Source organism: Crocuta crocuta, unplaced genomic scaffold (assembly GCF_008692635.1).
Source record: "Crocuta crocuta isolate KB4526 unplaced genomic scaffold, BGI_CrCroc_1.0 scaffold28, whole genome shotgun sequence".
Taxonomy (NCBI): Eukaryota; Metazoa; Chordata; class Mammalia; order Carnivora; family Hyaenidae; genus Crocuta; species Crocuta crocuta.
This window is the reverse complement of record NW_027533256.1, coordinates 8179407-8198372: the sequence shown is the minus strand read 5'-3', so window position 1 is coordinate 8198372 and position 18966 is coordinate 8179407. Positions and strand designations below refer to the sequence as shown.

Below are 18966 nucleotides of genomic sequence, written 5' to 3'. Positions count from 1 at the left end.
GAATCCCAAACTCCCAAACTCCAGGGAACACAAGCCAAGCTCTCAGAGTGGTTCCATTCAGGTACACGTTCTCTGGGCTGAAGAGGGATATGTCTACTCCCCTTGTCCCCCGTGGTGGGGGTCCCCTTCTCAGCCCCAACCTTTGCCAAAGTCCTGTCTCTCCCCTCCACTCGCTCAGCCAGTCTTTCCCCCAGTGGGCCAGCTGGGCAGCTGGTTCTTAGCCACCTTTCAAAACCTGCATCTCTGTCTATCATCCCTCTTTGGAGTTTGACAGCCAACTTCTTCGTATCTCAGCCAAAACAGCAGTTTGACACCTTGACACGTCAAAATAAAAAAAATTTTTAAGTATTTCCCAACAGCCCCCTGAAAGAGGTCCTCATGTGTCTCATTGGCTAGAACACTGCCACAGGGCCACCCAGAGCTGGAAAGAAGGTTAATCGAGTCAGAGCCTAGCAAAGGGGGCCAAGAGCACTGTGAATGGTCCTGACCCTTCAGATTCATCCCTGGGCCCCAGGGTGTTGCTGCCCTGACAAAGTCTGGGTTCTGGTGTTAGCAACAAAGCTGGAGGGGGTGGGCACTGGGGGCTGAGGAATAAATTAACTACCCATGGCCACAACAGCCCTGACTGATGAGAGCCCACCCCTGAGTGGCCAACAATCCTTGGGACAGCTGCAGGGCAAGAGGTGACAATTCAGAAATGACAAGGCTTGCCTCCATCCCTGCCTTCTGCATAGTCTGAGGGGCAGTCCTGGTGGTCAGGAGATGGGACAGCTGATGTCAAGCCTGGCAAGTCACTTCCTAGCTCGGTGGCCTCAGGCAACTCATCACCTCCGAGTCTCTGACTTTCCACCTGAGGGACATGGGAATGAGCCTCACAGACCTTGCCCACCCATTCATGGCCTGCCTCAGTTAACGATTAATTAAGACTCTTAATTGCGAGTGACAGGAATCACCTCATACTGGCTTAAGAAAAAAAATTTTTTTTAATTTAATCTATTGAAACATCTGGGGCGAGATGGATGCCAGCACTCCAGGACCAGGGGGTCAGATGGCATCATGAAACCCGCCACCTTACTCTGTGCTCCTGTGCTGGCTTTTGTCTCACACGCCCTCCTCCACACAAGTGCTCCCAACCACCCTGGACTTAGCTCCCTCAGCTCCACGGGGCCTACGAAAAAGGGAGTGTCCACAAACACTGATTCCATGAAAATTCCAGAGAGGAACCTGTACTGGGACCGGGGAATGAAGCACTCTGTGGGGCCTGGCCTAGGTCATATGCAAGGCCCCAGAACAAGGGCGAGCTGGTGATGCGGGCAAAGGGAAGAGACGGTCTTCCCTCAGCTACCGTGTGAGCAAAGACGGGGGACGGTAGTTCTCGAGAAAGAAATGTCAGGCTATTGTTGCCGGTAGAGAGAAAGGCTGCCAAGCAGGGGCAGGAAAGAGGGAGAACCCAGCAGGGCAGCAGAGAAGACTTCCGGGAAGCAGGAGAGAGCCACGGGCTCTGGGCCCCATCCTGGGACTCTGAATACATCCGCAGGATGGGGACATATTTGAAGCCAGCATGGCGGCGCAGGGGACAAGGCAGGAGCTTCTGACTAGGTATGAAAAGATACTTCCTCCAAGCTCCTCAAAAACAGGAAAGTATGGCCAACGTAGTAGAACCAGAGAAAAGTTATGATGCTGGTGCAGGGAGAGCCCTTCCGCACCTCACAGAGAGGGACCTGGGCCGACCGGTGTGGAATTTACGTAACTGTGAGAAACACAGTCTTCCACGCGCTTCTCAGCGTGGCCTTTATCCTCCTCTGGTCTCTCTGTTCCTAGGTGACAAGAAATGACACTTCCTCAGACGGGCTGATTCTTAAGGTTAATTGAAAGTGGCCTTTCTCTTGAATCATCCCTTGCACTGAATTATTAATCACCTGCAGGCATTTGCAGGCCTTCAAACACTTGGACTTCCTGCCACCCTCCTTGGGAATGCTTTTGCCAATTGAAATGTGACTTCCCTTTGGCCACGGCAGAGAGAAACCCTGTCTGCCACTGTTTCCAGATTTCCCAGCTCCCAGAGACCCAGGGAGGAGCAAGGTCTGAAAACAGGAAGCAGGGCCAGGGCTGCAGCTAGACCTGGAGACCATTGTTATGTGAGCAGGCTCCAGGCCAGCCGGGCTCAGAACCCCAGTGGGACCGAGGGGATCCTGGCCACAGTGCCTGTGGCTTTTAGTAGTTCACAGTCATCTCCACAGGAACTAGTCTCCTGGGGCCTTGCTTGGGCCTCTCAGCTGGCCAGCGGCAGGGAAGGAATGAGGGGTCCAGGAGCTGGGTCTCGCTCTACCACTTCCTGAGAGGTCCATGGAACGTCTTCATGTGTTTTCCTCATCGGAAGGAGTGGCCCCGATTCTGCGGGACCGACACAACGGGAGGCTCAATAGGTCATGTGCACTGAGCCTGCATTATGACGCCCAAAACATAAGTAGCGGCAAAAAGTTGAGCTTTCCCCCTGACACCTGCTCTCATCTTCCTGTGGAGGAACAAAAACTCAGAACTCGGTGGGCTGGGTGCATGCATTAGGTGCTTGCAGGTTGTGCTAGCAACATGAGTGCAGGCCCCAGCAGCTGGTCTCCAGGTCAAGGGCAAGAGCTCTTGGGGGGCCCCGAAGCGTGGACCCAGGGTGTGCGCAATGCACAGGTAACATTGGCAGAAGCCAGAAGGCAGTTCATCCTGAGGGTGCAAGCCTTTCACCCACCATTCAGGACAGCCCTGGCCCCGGAGGGAGATATTGGGACGCTGAGCTGAATCAGGCTTGGTTCTCTGCCTTCATGAGGCCCTGGTGTGCTGGGGACAGTGCGGTGGGGTAATCGTCACAGGCTCTGAGCACTGCAGAAGGATGGCAGTGGGGAGGCATCCGGGTGGGTGAGACTGGGGAGGGAAACCTGGAAGACATAAGCTGGGGAGAGGGTTTCAGGATGAGTCTGAAGAGCAGAACAGAAGTGGATGTGGTGCTCCAGGTTAGAGACGGCGGAGCCCTGGGAGAAGGTTCTGGTGTTGATGGAGACGGACAGAGGAAGAAGAGCTGGCAGGAGCAAGCCAAGGCTTGGATGTAGCTGGTGAGGAAGGGAGACAGAAAGGAAGGAAGCCAGGAGGCCTTGGAAAGGCATAGCCTGGGACTCGGGGGAAGACGGGCAGCTCTGGACCTGACACTTCCAGACTGGCCACAATGCATTTGCTTTTCTAGGAGCACACACTCACACAAGCTCAGGGCCAACCACGGAAGTGGCTGGATGTGGCTGGGTGCCATGCCCTGTCAGGGGCAGTCAAGCCAGGTGGGGCAGCTAGGGGGAGGCTCATGCAGCTGGAAAGTTACCATGCAAGGGGTACATGGGCCTTCCTAGCTGCCTGGTCCCAGCCTTGGGGCCCACTGAAAACTTTAAGCAGCAGGAGGAGAGAGAATGTAAATCATCCCTTCCCAGAGGGCTCCGTGGACATTGTAGCTCCAACGATGTCCACATTCTCATTCTTGGAACCTGGGAATAGGTTACCTTGCATGGCAAAAAGGACTTCGCATAGGTGATTAAGGTAAAGATCTTGAGATGGGGCGATTATCCTGGATTATCTGGGTGGGCCCCACAAAATCACAAAGGTCCTTATAAGGGGGGCCAAGAAAGTTGATGTGAGCATGACGAGAATTCAGAGAGGTTAGAAAATGCTGCTGCTGCTAGCTTTGAAGATAATGGGAGCAGCCATATATAGCAGCTTCTAGACACTTCGGAACGATGCCAAGTGGATTTCCCCCCAGCCTCCAGAGGGAATGCGACCCTGCAGACCCATTTCAGTCTTCTGACTTCAGACTGTAAGAGACTACATTTGTGCTTTTAACCACGACATTTGGGATCAATCGTTACAGCAGCAACAGGAAACTAACAGACATTCAACTGAGACATGAGGGCAAAGATGACGTTTTGAGGCAGACCCAGACTCCACTTCCTGAGATATCATCAGCCCAGCAGAAGCAAAGGTCAGAACCCCAGGTCTCCAGACACTCCCGCCAATACGTTTTGCAGGAGGAAAGGCTGGTGGAGGAAATGCCCTGCCTCCACCAGGTGCCCAGCAGGCTCCCTGCAGGCTCCCGGGGTGCAGTGGAGAGAGACGCCCTTCTGGATGGAGATGCCGGGACTCACCTTCTCACCAGACCCGGGAAAGAAAAGAGCCACCCTTCCTCCTGCCCCTGCAAGGTGAGGGGGACACCCGTTCACCCCACCTTCCCACCTGGGGTTAAGCAGTGCTGGGGCAGGGCGGAGCTGCACACTGACAGCCTGGTGGGCTTTCCTCTTGTCTACTCAGCTTCCTCCCTACCCCCTACCAGGATAAGCAGAGGTGCCAGGCTGGAGTGGGGAGCCCAGACTCGTCTTTGGTCAAAACCTTCAAGGCTTTGTAAAACAAGACCGACACGCCACCCCCCCCCAACACACACACTTATTCCTTTAGGTCCCCATCTCCAGATGCCCCCTCAAGGTCTCAGATGCTCCCACCAGAGCACCCCACAGGGACACTGCGTGGGGCACCCATAGGGTGCACGTCCCATTATGGGGTCCACGCTGCGTGGAAGCTGGCAGAGGACCAGAGGGCCCTTACACCAGCTTCCTGTCAAGGCTACGGCTGCCTTTACTAGTCCCGACTGGCACTGTCCCCGCGGTCTGATAATAATCAGTCCAGGAATAGGGGCTGCGGGTGTCGAGGGGACCTAGGCGACGCCATCCTGAGTCAGATAATCACCATAGTAGTGTCTGGCACGCTCTGTGCACCCCCCCAACTCCACCATAGAGCTAAGTCACCTGCGTTCTAAGCCGAGTCTATTACATACTTTAACCCTAGAGGACTTACTGTTACTAACCCAACTGAGGACAGGGAGCCCAGAGCGCTGAAGGAAACTCTACCAACTGGCACAGCTGGCGAGTGGGGAGCCAGAGTAGGAACCCAGGTGGTCGGTTGCAGAGCTCGGGCTCTCCGACGCCTCGTTTGTTACTTTGCGTGCTGCGACAGCTGACCTGTGAATTTCAGCGCCGCACCCCTTGCCCCCAAGGTCAGGCAGGCGGTGCGGGGGACCCGGGACCGCGAGCGGAGAGTCCTCCCTGGGAGCCGGGCAGACCCCTGAAGCAGGGGTGGGTGCAGGCCCGGGGGAAGAGGGGGCGCGGCCACAGCCTGCCGAGGATCCGCGGAAGGTGGAGGGCACTCCTAGACCAGCTTGTCGCTTGTCCAGGCGGCCGGGCCCTCCCTCAGACGCGGCGGCGAAGGCTTTGGCCCTGCCCTCCCAGAGCGGGGCGCCCTCGCACCCCATCCGCTCGAGCCGCCCAGCCCCGAGTCCTGCACTTTCCGGGCGCTCACNGGAGCCCCTCGGCCACCTGGCAGCACTTTCCCTGCACCACGCCTGCCCCTCTAGGACGCAGCCCGCGCCCTACCTGTGGCTCCTAGCTCGGGAGAGGTGAAATGGAGAGGCTGACCCGCTCCCCGAGGACCATTGCGGGGCAGGAAGTNGGGTGTCTGCCCTCAACATTCCCCTCGGTCGGTCCAGACCCCAGAGCCCCGGAAGCCCCGTGTCCGCGCTGACCCGAAGGAGGCACCTTCTTTGTTCGTGGAAGGCGGCGGGGTCCTGGGAACCAGCGTCCCAGCGCTCTGAGCGGCCGCTGAAAGGGAGTGGATCCTGCCAGGTCCCCACAAATGCAGGGGTGCAGGCAGCAAAGGGTACTTGTGTCTCCGTTTCTCACACCCACTGCCCTTTCCCTCATGCACACTCCCGTTGTCTCCAGCAGGCTCCCCGAAGAGGGTCCCTCTTGACAGAGAGTTGAACAGGGGATTGGGTTGTAGAGGCAGTCTCCGAATTCAAGCGTGAGTCCGACTCTCCGCAGGTTGCAGGACCCCAAAGGGTAGGGCTGGGAGTGCCAGCCAGCACCTCACCCCTTCCTGGGCTTTCCTTAAGTACATGATGCCCAAACTCGGGTTTACCCTCAAGCCTGAACAGGAGCACAGGGAAGATGAAGGTTCTGGTAAGAGCAGATTTAATGTCTCCTCAGAAGCACAAGAAAATGGTTCATTTCAGCCAGAATCCCAAGTCCAGGGCCAGCTGCTTCCCAAGGGAACAGGAAGCCTGCTTCTGTGTCACTCCTGGGGTCCAGCTCAGGGGATGTGGTTGCTGCCCAAATCCTGCCCCCAACAAGCCAGTGGTGTGATGGAGGGTGGCTTCCCCCAGGCATCACCATCCTGGTGGTCTCTGCCCCCAGAGCAGGTGGTCCTGCTAATTGGGGGCCTCGCTGGGGGGCTGCTGCTGCTGCTGCTACTGATCTGGGTAAGCTGCTGTCTCTGGAAGAGGCTTCGTGCCACGATCGCCTACGAGGAGCTGCTGGGGACCACAGCTGCGTCCGGCACACAAGGGGACAAGCTCTGCCCGCCACACGCCAGGGCCCAGACAAGCAGGTGAGGCAGGGCGTAGGGCCAAGCAAGCCCCCGGCCTCGCTTAGGGCCCTTCCTGTGGGGTTTTCTTTGGAGGAGGGCGGGAAAGCCAAGGTCTGTTTATGGAGCGCCTCCTGTCCTCGGTCACCCTACTGGGAGCAATCACAAAGAAAGCCCAGAATTGTCACCACAAGCCATGAGGCAGGCGTTAGGAAGCTCATTTTCCAGATAAGGAAATAGGCTCAGAGGACCTAAGTGGCAGGTCCAGGGAACACAACTAGTCAGTGGCAGAACAGGTATTCGAATCGAGGCAGAGCCAGTCCAGAGGCCGTGCTGGCCCCACGGGGACAGGCAGAGGTATTGGCTTCGGGTGGGGGTGGAGGCAGGCGGGGGGCTGACAGGGGCCCAGAAAATGGTGCTCTTGCCTCCTCCAGCCTCTGGCACTCAACCCCTAGGGGCAGTGGGAGGCCACACCTTTCGCCTGCCACCAACATGTCATCTCCCCGCCTTGGGACAGGCCACCAGGTGTGCCATTCGTGGTGCCCCCTTCCTTCCAAGACCGAGACTGGGTACCCCTGCACAGTGGAGAGCGGGCTCAGATCCCACGGGACCCCTGCCCAGCCCCGGAGCCCCTGCCGCACACCTCCAGCAGCATCCTTGGTGAGTGCTCCTGCCAGAGCCTGCCTGGGTGCGGGTTGGGGTGCCTGCTCCGGCCAGGGAGGACCATTTGCTTTCATGCACTTGACCCTGGAAAACAGCCTGGAGCAGCAGGCCTCCAGTGATGCCCCCAGTTCCCAAGTCCACTTGTTCTAGGGACAGAGACCACCAGAATTGTGATGCCTGGGGAAAGCCCACACCACTGGCCTCCGGGGGGGCAGAATCTGGGCAGCAGCCCCACCCCCTGGGTTGGACCCCAGGAGCGAAACAGAAGCAGGGGCTCCTCTGGCTGGGCTCTGCTGAGTCTCAGCAGTAAAGTCATTTCCCTTGGGATCCTAGTGCTCTGGGCAGAATCTTCTGGTTTCCCTTGGGAAGAGTTGCCCAGTGACCACTCTTTCCAGGTACGTGGGTTTACAGAATGCTCTTTGCACCCCAGCCTGTACCAGATACGGCCTCATGTGCCATCGTGGAGTTAGACATCACCATGCCGCTGTGGGGAGAGTGATCCTCACCCCATCTTGCACATTCATAAACAGAGGTTCAGAAGGCTGACAGTGCCTTGCCCAAGGTCACTTGGGCCCAAGGTCACAGAGGCTGTGTGTAGGCAACAGATCTGGGATTAGAACCCTGGTGTGCAGGTGCAGAACATCTGATGGGTTCTTTTCTAGGCTGATCGGCTGGCTGATCCAGAGGGCGGAATGGTAGGAGCTGGACACTCAGCTTTCCGCCCACCCCTTTACTCGGAAGACCTTCCAAGATACCTTCCCAGGAAGCACCCAGTTATCAGCTAGGCCCTACTCATTGGAATTGGAATAAAAGAGGCAAAGTTTTTGCCTCTGGACACCATGGACAGGGGCTGGGTCAGGTGCTGGCCACTGTGAACCCCCTGCCCAACAAGCAGGCCCTGACCGAAGGGGCGGGGGGTAAATGAATACTGTTCACTCTGCCAGGAGCCCCAGAGAGAAGCAGGCTGGGCACACCGTGCCTTAGTGCTGGCAGGCTGCCTGGAGGGGCTGCACTAGAGAAAGAGGCTGTGTTCAGTCTGGAGAGGGGCAGGGGTGGATGTGGAGAGGCCAGTGAACTGCCCATAGGAGGCTCAGCCAAGAAGAGACGAGCAAGGGGTAGGGGAGGTGAAGCCCAGAGCTCGCTGTCCTCCGTGGCCCTGCCTTCTTTGGGCCTGGCAGACCACCCCTCCCCTGTGTTGTTGGAAATACAGGCACGGTGGGGACCATCAACCCAGAGCTATACAAGACCCTAGAGGACACGAGTGAGACAGACTTCCCCGAGGGTTGCCTGGGGCGTCTGTGGTTCTCCGTGGAATACCAGCAGGAGGCCGAGCGGCTGCTGGTGGGCTTGATCAAGGCGCGGAGGCTGCAAGGCCCCTCGGAGACCTGCAGCCCCCTGGTGAAGCTCCACCTGCTGCCCGATGAGCGCCGCTTCCTCCAGTCCAAGGCCAAGTGCAAAACCCCCAACCCGCAGTTTGATGAGCACTTTGTCTTCCAGGTGAGGCCTCTGGGGCACACAGGGCCTGGCCTCCTGGGAAGGGCCAGACATGGTGCAGGTGAGCGCCAGCCTCCTGTGCTAGCCGGGGCCCTGCCGCACCCTCCCCCCGAGACCCCTGATGCCACCAGCTCTGCTTCCCCTGTCCCCGTCACCCCCGCGCCAGGTCCTGCCCCCTGATGGTGGGGGTAGGGCAGAGATGAGGGAGGGGCAGGGGGAGCAGGTTGGGATCCTTCTGTCCAGGCTGCCTGGAGCAGAGAACGAGAAAACACATTCTTGGAGCACCTACTGAATGCCAGGCTCTGCCCCATGGGGCCCTGGAGAAGTGCTCCAAGGCTTTGAGGCCCTGTAGGATTTCTGGCAAGGTTATCGAAGGGAGGCAGACGGTAAGCCCCCCTTAGAGTGGGGGCAGAAACACACCTTTCCCATAGGAGGCTGGCGCAGGTGGTGCATTTGCTGGCCTGCGGGCCGGCTGGCTCAGGGTCTGGAGGTGTGAAGGCTGTCAGGGCACTGAGCCAAGCTCCCAGGGACCTGAGAGCCTGAGCAGGTGACTGGGGCCCCTGATGGGAAACCAGCCATCAAGAGCTGCCTCGAGGCCTTGGGCAAACATTTTCAAGAGCTGGGCAGCAGACTGGCTGGCAAGGTAAGGACAGGCCGGTCAGCACCCGGAAGAGGGCGATTACTGAGCCAGAGTCCCAAGTCTTGCCTTCTTCTGGGGCCCAGAGCTGTAGCTGAGAGGAGGGGTGGCATGGGGCCCAGCTCCAGACCTCCTGCTGGGGGCCAAGGCTGTGGGAATTTACAGGTGACCCTGCCCTTCTTGGGACATGAAGATCCAAGGCATGTAGCCTTGCTGACCAGCATGGCCACACGGCACACTCACACTCCCCTGCCCTGTTTACTGATCACTCCTCTGACCTGTCCCAACTTGATCCTGCCTCTCTGTGCTTTAAGGGGGAGGGGCAGGAGAAGAGGAAGAGAAGCAAATCAATATTAATTGACCATCTGCCAAAGGTCAGACCCCATGATTGGGGTTTTACAAGTAAGAATCACCATCCCCATGACAGATGAGGACACTGAGCCTCAGAGAGAGGAGTGCTGGGGTGCCCAACTCAGATGGCAGCAACGAACAGGTCCCCTGGGCTCCAATGTGAGAAGTCGTAAACATTTATGTGCAGGCAAATCACTTGGAGGTCCTGTTAAATGATAGATTTCCTTCATGGGCCTGAAGTGGGGCCCAGGTCCTATATTTCTAGCAAAGTCCAGGTGAGTGCTGAACGCTGCTGGTCCTTGAACCACCCTCTGCAAGGCACAGCTCTGGGACATGCTCCCACTTTCCCAGGGGTACCAGCCTCACTGCTGGAAAGGGTCCCCTGAGGATGCCTGGGTTGGGGGTGTGCAGGTCCCTGGTTGAGTCACCTCTCACCAAAGGCTCCTGTGTCCAGAATAGCATGCCATCCCATCCCATCTCCACACCTGGCCCCAGCACACACCCTCATCTCCCCCAGGTGTCCAGCAAGAGCGTCACTCAGAGGGTACTCAGGTTCTCCGTGTACCACGTGGACAGACAGAGGAAGCACCAGCTCCTGGGCCAGGTGTTCTTTCCCCTGAAAAACGAGACCCTCGCAGGTGACTGCCGGCGCCTCATCTGGAGAGACCTGGAGGCTGAGAGCCTGGAGGTAAAGGTCAAGGTCACCAGGCATATAGCACTGTGTGTCAGACTACTGTGGGCAGTGGTGTGGCCCAGCACCTGTTGGCCAGCATCAGCCCTCAGCGTACTGCCCACTGCCCCTACAAGTGTGACTCAGGGTCCTGGGCGTGGGCCACAGTGCATGGGACAAGGGGGCTGAGTGGAGCCACTCCAGAAGGGCCGCCTGAAGTTCTTTTGCCCTTGAGATCAGATCCTGGAGCAACTTGTAAAAATCCACACTTAAATTCCCATCCAGACCAGACAGCTGTGAAAGGTGACACCCCAAATGCAGCAACCTAGGGAAATACTCTCTATTCTCCTGACTCCCAAGAGGACCGTGGAAACTTGGAACAGGCTTTGGAATCCTCTAGACCTGGGTCTGCGTCCTCAGCTCTGCCCCCTCACTACCATGTGATCTTCAGCATCCCGAGCGTGGGGCGCCTTCAACTGGCCAGACGTCAGTTTCCCCATCCATGAAATGAGGGTGGGCTTAAAGGAGAAAATCTGGGTGTGTCACACAGTACCGGTGGGACCCAGGAGGAAGGCACTGCGGGGAAGGTGCCGTGGCTCCTTGGGAGCTTGCTGACTGACCGGGGGGCCTTCCTCTCTGCCTCCCAGCCTCCCTCCGAGTTCGGAGACCTGCAGTTCTGCCTCAGCTACAACGACTGCCTGCACCGCCTGACCGTGGTTGTGCTGCGAGCCAAGGGCCTTCAGCTCCAGGAGGACACGAGCTTTGTCAGTAAGTTTTCCTCCTCCGAGGAAGGTCCTGTCCCGTGAGCCTGGGGCAGAGACTGGAGTCTGACCCTTGCCTCTTGCCATGCAATTCCTGCCTGTGAATGAGCGGAGTGCTCACTACCCCTTGTGGACAGCTGTGCTGTGGGAAGCCGCTTCCTTAGATTTAACCCACCTTAGACTGATCCCATGTCTACCTCTGCCCTTCTGTGAAGGACTCCAGTTCCTCCAGGGCCAGACCCCGCGCCCCCTTGCCCCCAGCGAGGGCTCCCCTGCACACAAGGCATGGCGCTTGGGTGGAAAAAGAGGCATCCCAAGCGTGGGGCACTGCTTCCTCTAACCCGCCCCCCCCACCCCGAACCCAGCAGCTGGAGGAGCGGAGGCCCTGCTCTGGCTCAGCAAAATGTCCCGCCTTTATGAGGGCCCCCCACCCCCCCCAGGAAGGTGGTGACTGTCTGCCATCTGCGCATCTCCACATCTGGGTCACCATGAGCAAGTTGTCATTCAACCTTCCCCTGTGGATCCAAACCCATGTGAGCCCCACTTCAAAAATTCAGCCCTCTGAAGCAGAAGGTGTTTAAGGGGCCCCAGGGAGCCCGAGCAGTCAGCAGGTAGGGAGGGCCCCCCTCCACCAAAGGGAGGGTAGGGCGTGCGGTGCCAGGCCCTGGTAAACAAGGGCCAGCGGAGCCGTGGCGCATTCAGGAGGCACAGAGGAAGGAAGAGGAAAGGAGCCAAGCATTTCCTCGGCGTAAGGCCACACACTAATCAACCCTGTTTCCTCCCGTAACNAAGGGGGGGGGGCAGGTGTCCCAATGCCCAGGGAGGGCCAGTGCCCCCCAGCCTGACCTCCCACAGGCCAGAGGCTGGATCTGCCCGCCCCTCCCAGTCCACGGTCTGCCCTTCCCCGCAGGTATGTTCGTCAAAGTCTCTCTGATGAACCACAACAAGTTTGTCAAATGCAAGAAGACTTCGGCTGTCCTGGGCTCCGCCAACCCTGTGTACAGCGAGACTTTCAGCTTCAGGGCCGACCCCGCTGAGCTGGACACTGCCAGCCTCAGCCTGACAGTGCTGCAGGGCGCCGAAGGGGAGAGTAAGGCTTTCCCCCCCACCCTCCACCCCAGGCTGTTGGGGACAAGGGCAAAGGAGGAGCGTCAGGCAGCGTGGACCCTCAGAGAGAGGTTTCTGTTCTCTGCCTAAGGAAATAGCACTCAGAGAGGCTGAGATACTTGCCCAGGACACAGAGCTTGCTAGCAGGGGAGCTGGGATTCGCGCCCAGCTTTATTCTGGTTTGAGTCTCTGGGGCACCCTATGGAGAGGTGAAAAGGGCAGCCTCCGCTCCTGGGGCAAACCACCAGCCAAGTGACCTGATGCTGTGGTTGCTGTGTGCCCTATGTTGCCTCATACACTCTAGACAAACCTTTAGGGTCCTGGGTGGGGTTCAGGCTGGATGGTAGGTGTGGTTGTCTCACACCGCCCCACACCCCAGTGTCCACTCTCAGCATCTGGGGAAGCAGAGCCGTCAGCCAGCTGGCCTTATGGACCAGAGCTTAAGAACCGTGGCACTTGGTGGGAGAAAACTGTTGAATGTTCCCTCGGAACATATAAGTGGGCTGAGGGAAGAGGGCTTTTTTCTGGAGAACCTCCAGCTCTTTGGCATGAGGCTGGCTTAAGATGTCTCAGTAGGAGGGTGAGAGGCAGAGTAGGTGACCCCTAAGGGCTGGCTGTCCCCCTGGGCTCCTTTCTCCCACTCTCTCCAACTCCAGAGCAAAGGCAGGGTTGGGGGCCATCAGCTCATGCTTGGGGAGCGAGGGGGCCTGCTACCTCGAAAGGAGGAGTACGTGAGAAGGAAAGAGAAGGCATTGGGTGCTGAAGTGATGTGGCTTCAGGGGTCCAGAGAGTAACGACGTTTTCCCTCCCCCACAGAAAGCCACGCGCTGGGCCGGGTGGTGGTGGGCCCCTACATGTACGCCCGGGGCAAGCAGCTGGAGCACTGGAACGAGATGCTCAGCAAGCCCAAGGAGCTGGTGAAGCGCTGGCACGCACTCTGTCGCACCACTGAGCCCTGACTCGCCTTGCAACCTCAGGTCCTCATCAGGAGCCTGCACTCCCCCGTGGCAGCCACGGGCCTGGACACTCCAGCCAGCATCTCGCTGGGCTGCGGGGCCAGCCAGAGCCGGGGGACTGTGAGTGCCGACGTGCAGGAGAAAAGGGACAGGAGAGCCCCAGCCAGCTTGGCAGCATGGCCGGCTGCTGCCCGCCAGCCTTGGGGACCCTCCCGGCACCCGCCATCCTCCTCTACCCATGGGGCTGCCTGGGCTCCAAATCCCAGCCCCTAGGCATCACAGTCCCGATTTGGACTGGAATCTCAGGCATTCGGGAGCAATACTCTATTCAGCGACAGCAGAGCTCTGTGCGCTCACTGGAAACGTGGGCTCCATGCATCGTGGAAAGCTGATGGCCTGTTGATGTATCAGCTGTATCAGCTTTGATTTCTCTTCCTTCTGCCCAGCAGAGAACACAAACTGCATTGGGAAAATAATGGGGTGCAAGGGGTGCCCAAAGCACTGATTTCAGTTCACCCACAATAAATAGCACAGGCTGAGAGTTGGGCTGGGCACATTGGTGTGGAACAGCCCCAGGATGCCTGGGCAGCGCCGCGTGCCCACAGCGCGGGAGAGGAAGCTCTCAGGGACCAAGACTCGCTGGCTTTAAGACCTGGGAAATAACACTGGGAGCAGCCCACCCAGGTACCAAGTGGTGGACGGGTTCTCGGCATCTACTCCCTGTGCCGGGGAGTAGGCCCTCACCTGTGTGTTAGGTCCCTCCCAGGGCTGTGTCAGACCGTGGCCCACACCATGCCACATCTTGCCCATGGTCCAAGCCTCATGCCCCTGGTCTTATGGGTGTTTTGCTGGTTTCTGTGGTCTCCCTGGATGGCAGCATTCAGCTCCTTGGGGCTCTTGCTTTAGGCAGGAAATGGTGAAAGCATGTGGCAGAAGCGTAGCCCGCAGGGCTGAGAGCTTTACCTGTAAACCTAGTGATTTCATTACGGGGACTGTGTTGTGGCAGGTGTCCATGTGACATGAAGATGGAAGTTCCCACAAATCACAGTCATCAAATCCCCATGAAGTTGTACTCGAGGTAATGAGCGGTCACTGCACCTGACGCTGTTGCTTAACAGGCAGCCTGTATTTTCACCCAAATGCTGTTGAACTTGTGAGGTCAACACATTGAGTATTATTGAGTAACTAGAACAACCTTTAAACCAGTGTTGTCTCTTTTCTTATGCGGTGAAGCAACTTCAGCAAAAGAAAGTAGCGATCATTATTCTCCTTTTGTGCCTCTTTAACTTCACTTCCGATGTCAGTGCACAAAGACACACTTTACCTGGCAGTGGTCCAAACAGACGGAATTATCTTGTTTGCTTTTTTCTCAGTTACTGTATACATGCATTCCAACAAAGCCCACGCTCCAGCAATTTATTTTTAGCTTTTGTAATGTTTTATTTTATTTTTGAATCTATTTTTAAATGTTTTATTTCTTTCTGAAAGAGAGAGACAGTGTGAGCAGGGGAGGGGCAGAGAAAGAGGGAGATGCAGAATCTGAAACAGACTCCTGTAGTTTCTAATAACATCATAGCACACATGTGATAGGGCTTCTCTATATGTTTGGACAGCAGGCTACTCAACTGGGACTGTTTCCATTTCACTTGGGATCCTGAGACAAGAGGTGCCAGCCACCCCCACATTTCAAGGTGACGTTCATGCCTATCAGTGGCCTTTCCAGGGCCGCTTGGAAAAGTTAAGTATCCCCTTTACAGCAAAGAGTGAACTGATGTGTCTGACTCATGGCTGAAAACTCTTAATGGCAAGGGACCGGCAGGCTCTCTGTTCTGAGGAGGAGGAGGAGAAAGGGCTGCTGTATCGGGCTGGAATGTCTACAGACATGGTCTTGGCAAAAAATACACAAGTGCTTCCAATGGACAGGCGGGATCTGGCCCAAGTTGTCTCAGGCCTGTACTCCAGGTGGTCCCTGCAGAACGAAGCCCTTTGCATTTCTGCAAAGCGTTTTAGACTCAGCTGGTCAGTTTCCACACCAAAGAAGCGCTAGAGTTTGATTTGCATGGAGTCTACAGACCGGCTTGGGGCCATTTTATATCCCTACAATATTGACTCTTTAGTCCATTAACATGGTGTATCCCTCTGTTTCTTTTGGTCTTTTGAAAGTTTTCTTAAAACCGTTTTTGTGGTTTAAAGGAAAGTATTTTTGCACATCTTTCACTAGACTCTTAGGTATTTTATATTTATGTTTGCTAGTATGTAGAGATTCTGTTGACTTTTGTATGTGAATTGTTTCTAGTGAGTGCCCTTACTATAGTCACTTAAATTATAATACTTGATAGATTCATTGTATTTTCTTTGCATATAGTCATGACCTCCACAAATGACCGTTGTATTTCTTCCTTTACAATCATTATGGCTTCTTCATCTCTTGTCAAACTGCAGTGGCTGGGCAACTGAGCAAGAAAAAGAAATAAAAGTCATCCAGATGGTAAAGGAAGAAGGAAAACGATATTTGCAGATGACATGGTTTTGGCTATAGGAAAGCCTAAGGAATCCTCAAAAACTGATAGAGCTAATAAGTGAGCTCAGCAAGGTTGCCGGGTACAAGATGGAAACCCAGACTGCACTGGCTGGGGCCTCCAGAGAGTGCTGGCTGCCGGTAGGGTGAGCATACCTGTAGCCTTCTCACTCTTAGGGGGGAAGCGTTCAATACCCACTAGTATGTGGAATGTTTGCTATAGGACCTTTAATATACTCATGATTATGTGTTCTTAATTTGTTAAAAAGTTTTTTCATGGGGCACCTGGGTGGCTCAGTCAGTTAAGCATCCAACTTTTGATCTCGGCTCAGGTCATGATCTCCTGGTTCATGGGACTGAACCCCTTGTCAGGCTCTGTGCACTGGGCTTGAAGCCTGCTTGGGATTCTCTCTCTCCCTCTCTGCTCCTCCCGTGTCCTCTCTCTCCCAAAATAAATACTTAAAAAAAGTATTTAAGTTTTTTATCACAGTGTTAAGTTTTATCAAATACTTTTTCTGCATCTTTTCAGATAATTGTATTTTTCTCCTTTTTAAAAACTGTTTTATTTATTTCTGAGAGAGAGAAACAGCGTGAGCAGAGGAGGGTCAGAGGCTTTGAGGCAGGCTTTTCTATTTTCTATTTTTCTAATTTTCTATTTCTATTTTCTAATTTTCTATTCATTGTTGAGAGATGTTAAAGTCTCCCATTGTGATTGTGGATTTGTTTATTTCTTCTTTTAGTTTTGTCAATTTTTGTTTTATATATTTTGAGGCTGTGTTATTAGGCTCATACTTATTTTCAATTGATTTTTTCTGGTGGATTAGGCCATGTATTATGGTTAAATAGCTCTCTCTACCACTCATAATGGCATAATTTTTCCATATTTTCAATTGAGTTTTTTTGGTGGATTAAGCCATTTATTGTGGTGAAATAGCTGTCTCTACCACTCATAATGGTATAATTTTTCCATTTTTTTCTATATTTTTCAACTATCTTATGTTCTTATAATTATGTTATTTCTTATATATAGGGGTTTTTTTTTAAATCAAATCTGTCAACCTCTGTCTTCTGTGTATTTAATTCATTTACATTTAATGTAATTACTGCTATTTATTCCCATTTGTCCTGTTTTGTGTCTTTTTCTCTCCTTTGTTGCCTTCTTTTGTATTAATTCATTTTGTAACTGTATTGTTTTAAATTTTAAGGTCTATTTACTTATTTTGATTGGGGGGAGGGGCAGAGAGAGAGGGAGAGAGAATCCAAAGCAGGCTCCTCCTCATTGTCAGCACAGAACCCAATGTGGGGCTCAAGCTCACGAACCATGAGATCATGACCTGGGCCAAAATCAAGAGTCAGACACTTAACCCACCGAGCCACCCAGGCACCCCTGGATTAATTCATTTTTTAATCTGCCTCTTCCCATCTGTATGTCGCTACTTACACAGTCTGTTATTCCCTTAGTGGTTCCCATATATATATATGGGAATATATATGTATATATATAAAAGATATATATATAGATATCTATTATATATTCTAGTCTAATACAAATTTTATTTTTTATCACTTCCCAGACAATGTTCTGATCTTAGAACGCTCAGTCTCTACTTACCCCCATTTTTTAATGGTATTGATAGGATTCATTTTAATTCCACATATATTTTACACCTAACAAGACACTACTATTACTACCATGTTCCATCAATATCCATATATATTGACCCACATAGCTGTTCTTTCTTTTGCTTCTTATTCTTTCCTACATTTCTGGGATTCTACCTGAGATAATTTTCCTCCCCCATGAAGAATTCTTTTTAGTATTTCTTTTAGTGCAGATGGGCTCACAGCAAATTTTCTTAGTTTTGAATAGAAATGTTCTATTTCAAATTCATTTTTAAAGGATTTTTGTGTCCTTGGAAGTAGAATTCTAGGCTGACATTTTCTTTTCTGTCAGCAGTTTAAAAATGGTATTCATTGTCTTCTCACTTCCATCATTTCTGTTGACAAGCGAGTTAGCAGTGCTATTGTTTCTCCTTTGAAACTAATGTATCTCCCTCTCCTCCCACCCTTGGCAGCTTTTAATATTTTCTCCTTGTTGCTGGTTTTCAGCAGCTTGAGACTGGTGTGCCTACACGCAATTTTCTTTTTATTTATCCACCTTGGGAGTAATGAAGCTTCATCAGTTTTGGAAAAGTCTCAGCCATATTTCTTCAAATATGATTTCTGCCCCATTCTCCGCCTCCTCTTCTTCTGAGACTCCAATTGCACACATATTAGACCTTTCTGCCAGTTCCCACAGGACTCCTATGCACTCAGCTGCATTTTCCATTCTCTTTATGTCTCTGTCTCAGCTTAGAGTTTTTATACTACCCTCCTACACTTCAATAAATTTTGTTCCACTAAGTCTAATTGTAGTTAACCTATATGCTGAGTACTTAATTTCAATTACTGCATTTTTCAGTTCTAAATTTCCATTTGATACTTTGTAAATTATTCCAGTTCTTTGATGAAAGTTTCTATTTTGTCAATCACACCAATATCTGTGTCATTGGTGGATCAGTTTTATTGTGCATGTTCCCCCCTTTATTTCTGTTACTTGGCATGCCTGACAATATATTGTCAAATGCTGACCATGATGATAAATTATAGTAGCTCCAGGAAACAGAATTCCTCCAGAGAGGTTTACTATATCCTCTGGTCAACAGAATGGGGAGAGAGCACCTTAATCCAGTCTGGTAATGAACTCACTGGAGTCTGGGTTGCAGTTTTTGTAGGGCTCTATCACCACCTCTGGTTTTCCCACATTTCTAGAGTATAGTCTTCCAAGGATACCATTTGAATACTAAAGAAGACTCTGGTGTGTTTACTGGGCTCCTCTTCCTTGGTGGGTCCTGAACTCCCAAGTTTTATCTCCTTAGTATCATACTATTGTCAGAAATGGAAGGAAGGAAGGGAGGGAGGGAAGTAGGAAGGAAGCAAGGAAGGAAGGAAGGAACCAGGGGGGAGGGAGGGAAGAAGGAAGGAAGGAAGGAGAAAGAGAAAGAAAGAAGAGAGAAAGAAAGAAAGGAAGAGAGAAGGGGAAAAAAAGACCTGTCATCTTTCAGAGGCTTTCTGCATAGATTAATTCACAGCTTCAATAATTCAGCAAATGCCTCAAAGGGGAAAGTGTCAGAATTACTTTTCTACCTCCTTTCTACTCAACATCTCAGCCCCTTCTGTCCCTGCTGCGTTGGCAATCCCAATCTCCAATTTCTTGTCTCTCCAGCTCCAGACACTCAGCTGCCTTTTCTATCTCATAGCCACAGCTCATTGGCCAAATGCCCAGCCTCTTAACAGGAATCAGCACACTTCCTGAAGGAAAAAGTGGCTCA

At 53.4% G+C, this 18966-nt stretch overlaps 2 protein-coding genes across 2 annotated transcripts in view; one reads left to right on the top strand and one right to left on the bottom strand.

Moving 5' to 3' along the window:
* The first annotated feature begins 2960 nt into the window (after positions 1 to 2960).
* On the top strand, positions 2961 to 14205 carry SYT15B (synaptotagmin 15B). The gene is made up of 12 exons (XM_077746458.1): positions 2961 to 3094; positions 4056 to 4226; positions 5075 to 5473; positions 5564 to 5733; positions 5898 to 6035; positions 6270 to 6462; positions 6956 to 7110; positions 8312 to 8598; positions 10101 to 10271; positions 10901 to 11021; positions 11925 to 12104; positions 12938 to 14205. The coding sequence occupies exons 1-12, from the start codon at positions 2961 to 2963 to the stop codon at positions 13078 to 13080; spliced, it is 2262 nt and encodes a 753-aa protein (XP_077602584.1). The 3' UTR covers positions 13081 to 14205.
* A 287-nt stretch (positions 14206 to 14492) lies between these two features.
* SHLD2 (shieldin complex subunit 2) overlaps positions 14493 to 18966 on the bottom strand; it is a 68642-nt gene continuing 64168 nt past the window's right edge. Inside the window, exon 10 of the mRNA XM_077746417.1 lies at positions 14493 to 15530. The gene's annotated coding sequence lies outside the window, so the exon portion shown is untranslated. The remainder of the gene's footprint in view (positions 15531 to 18966) is intronic.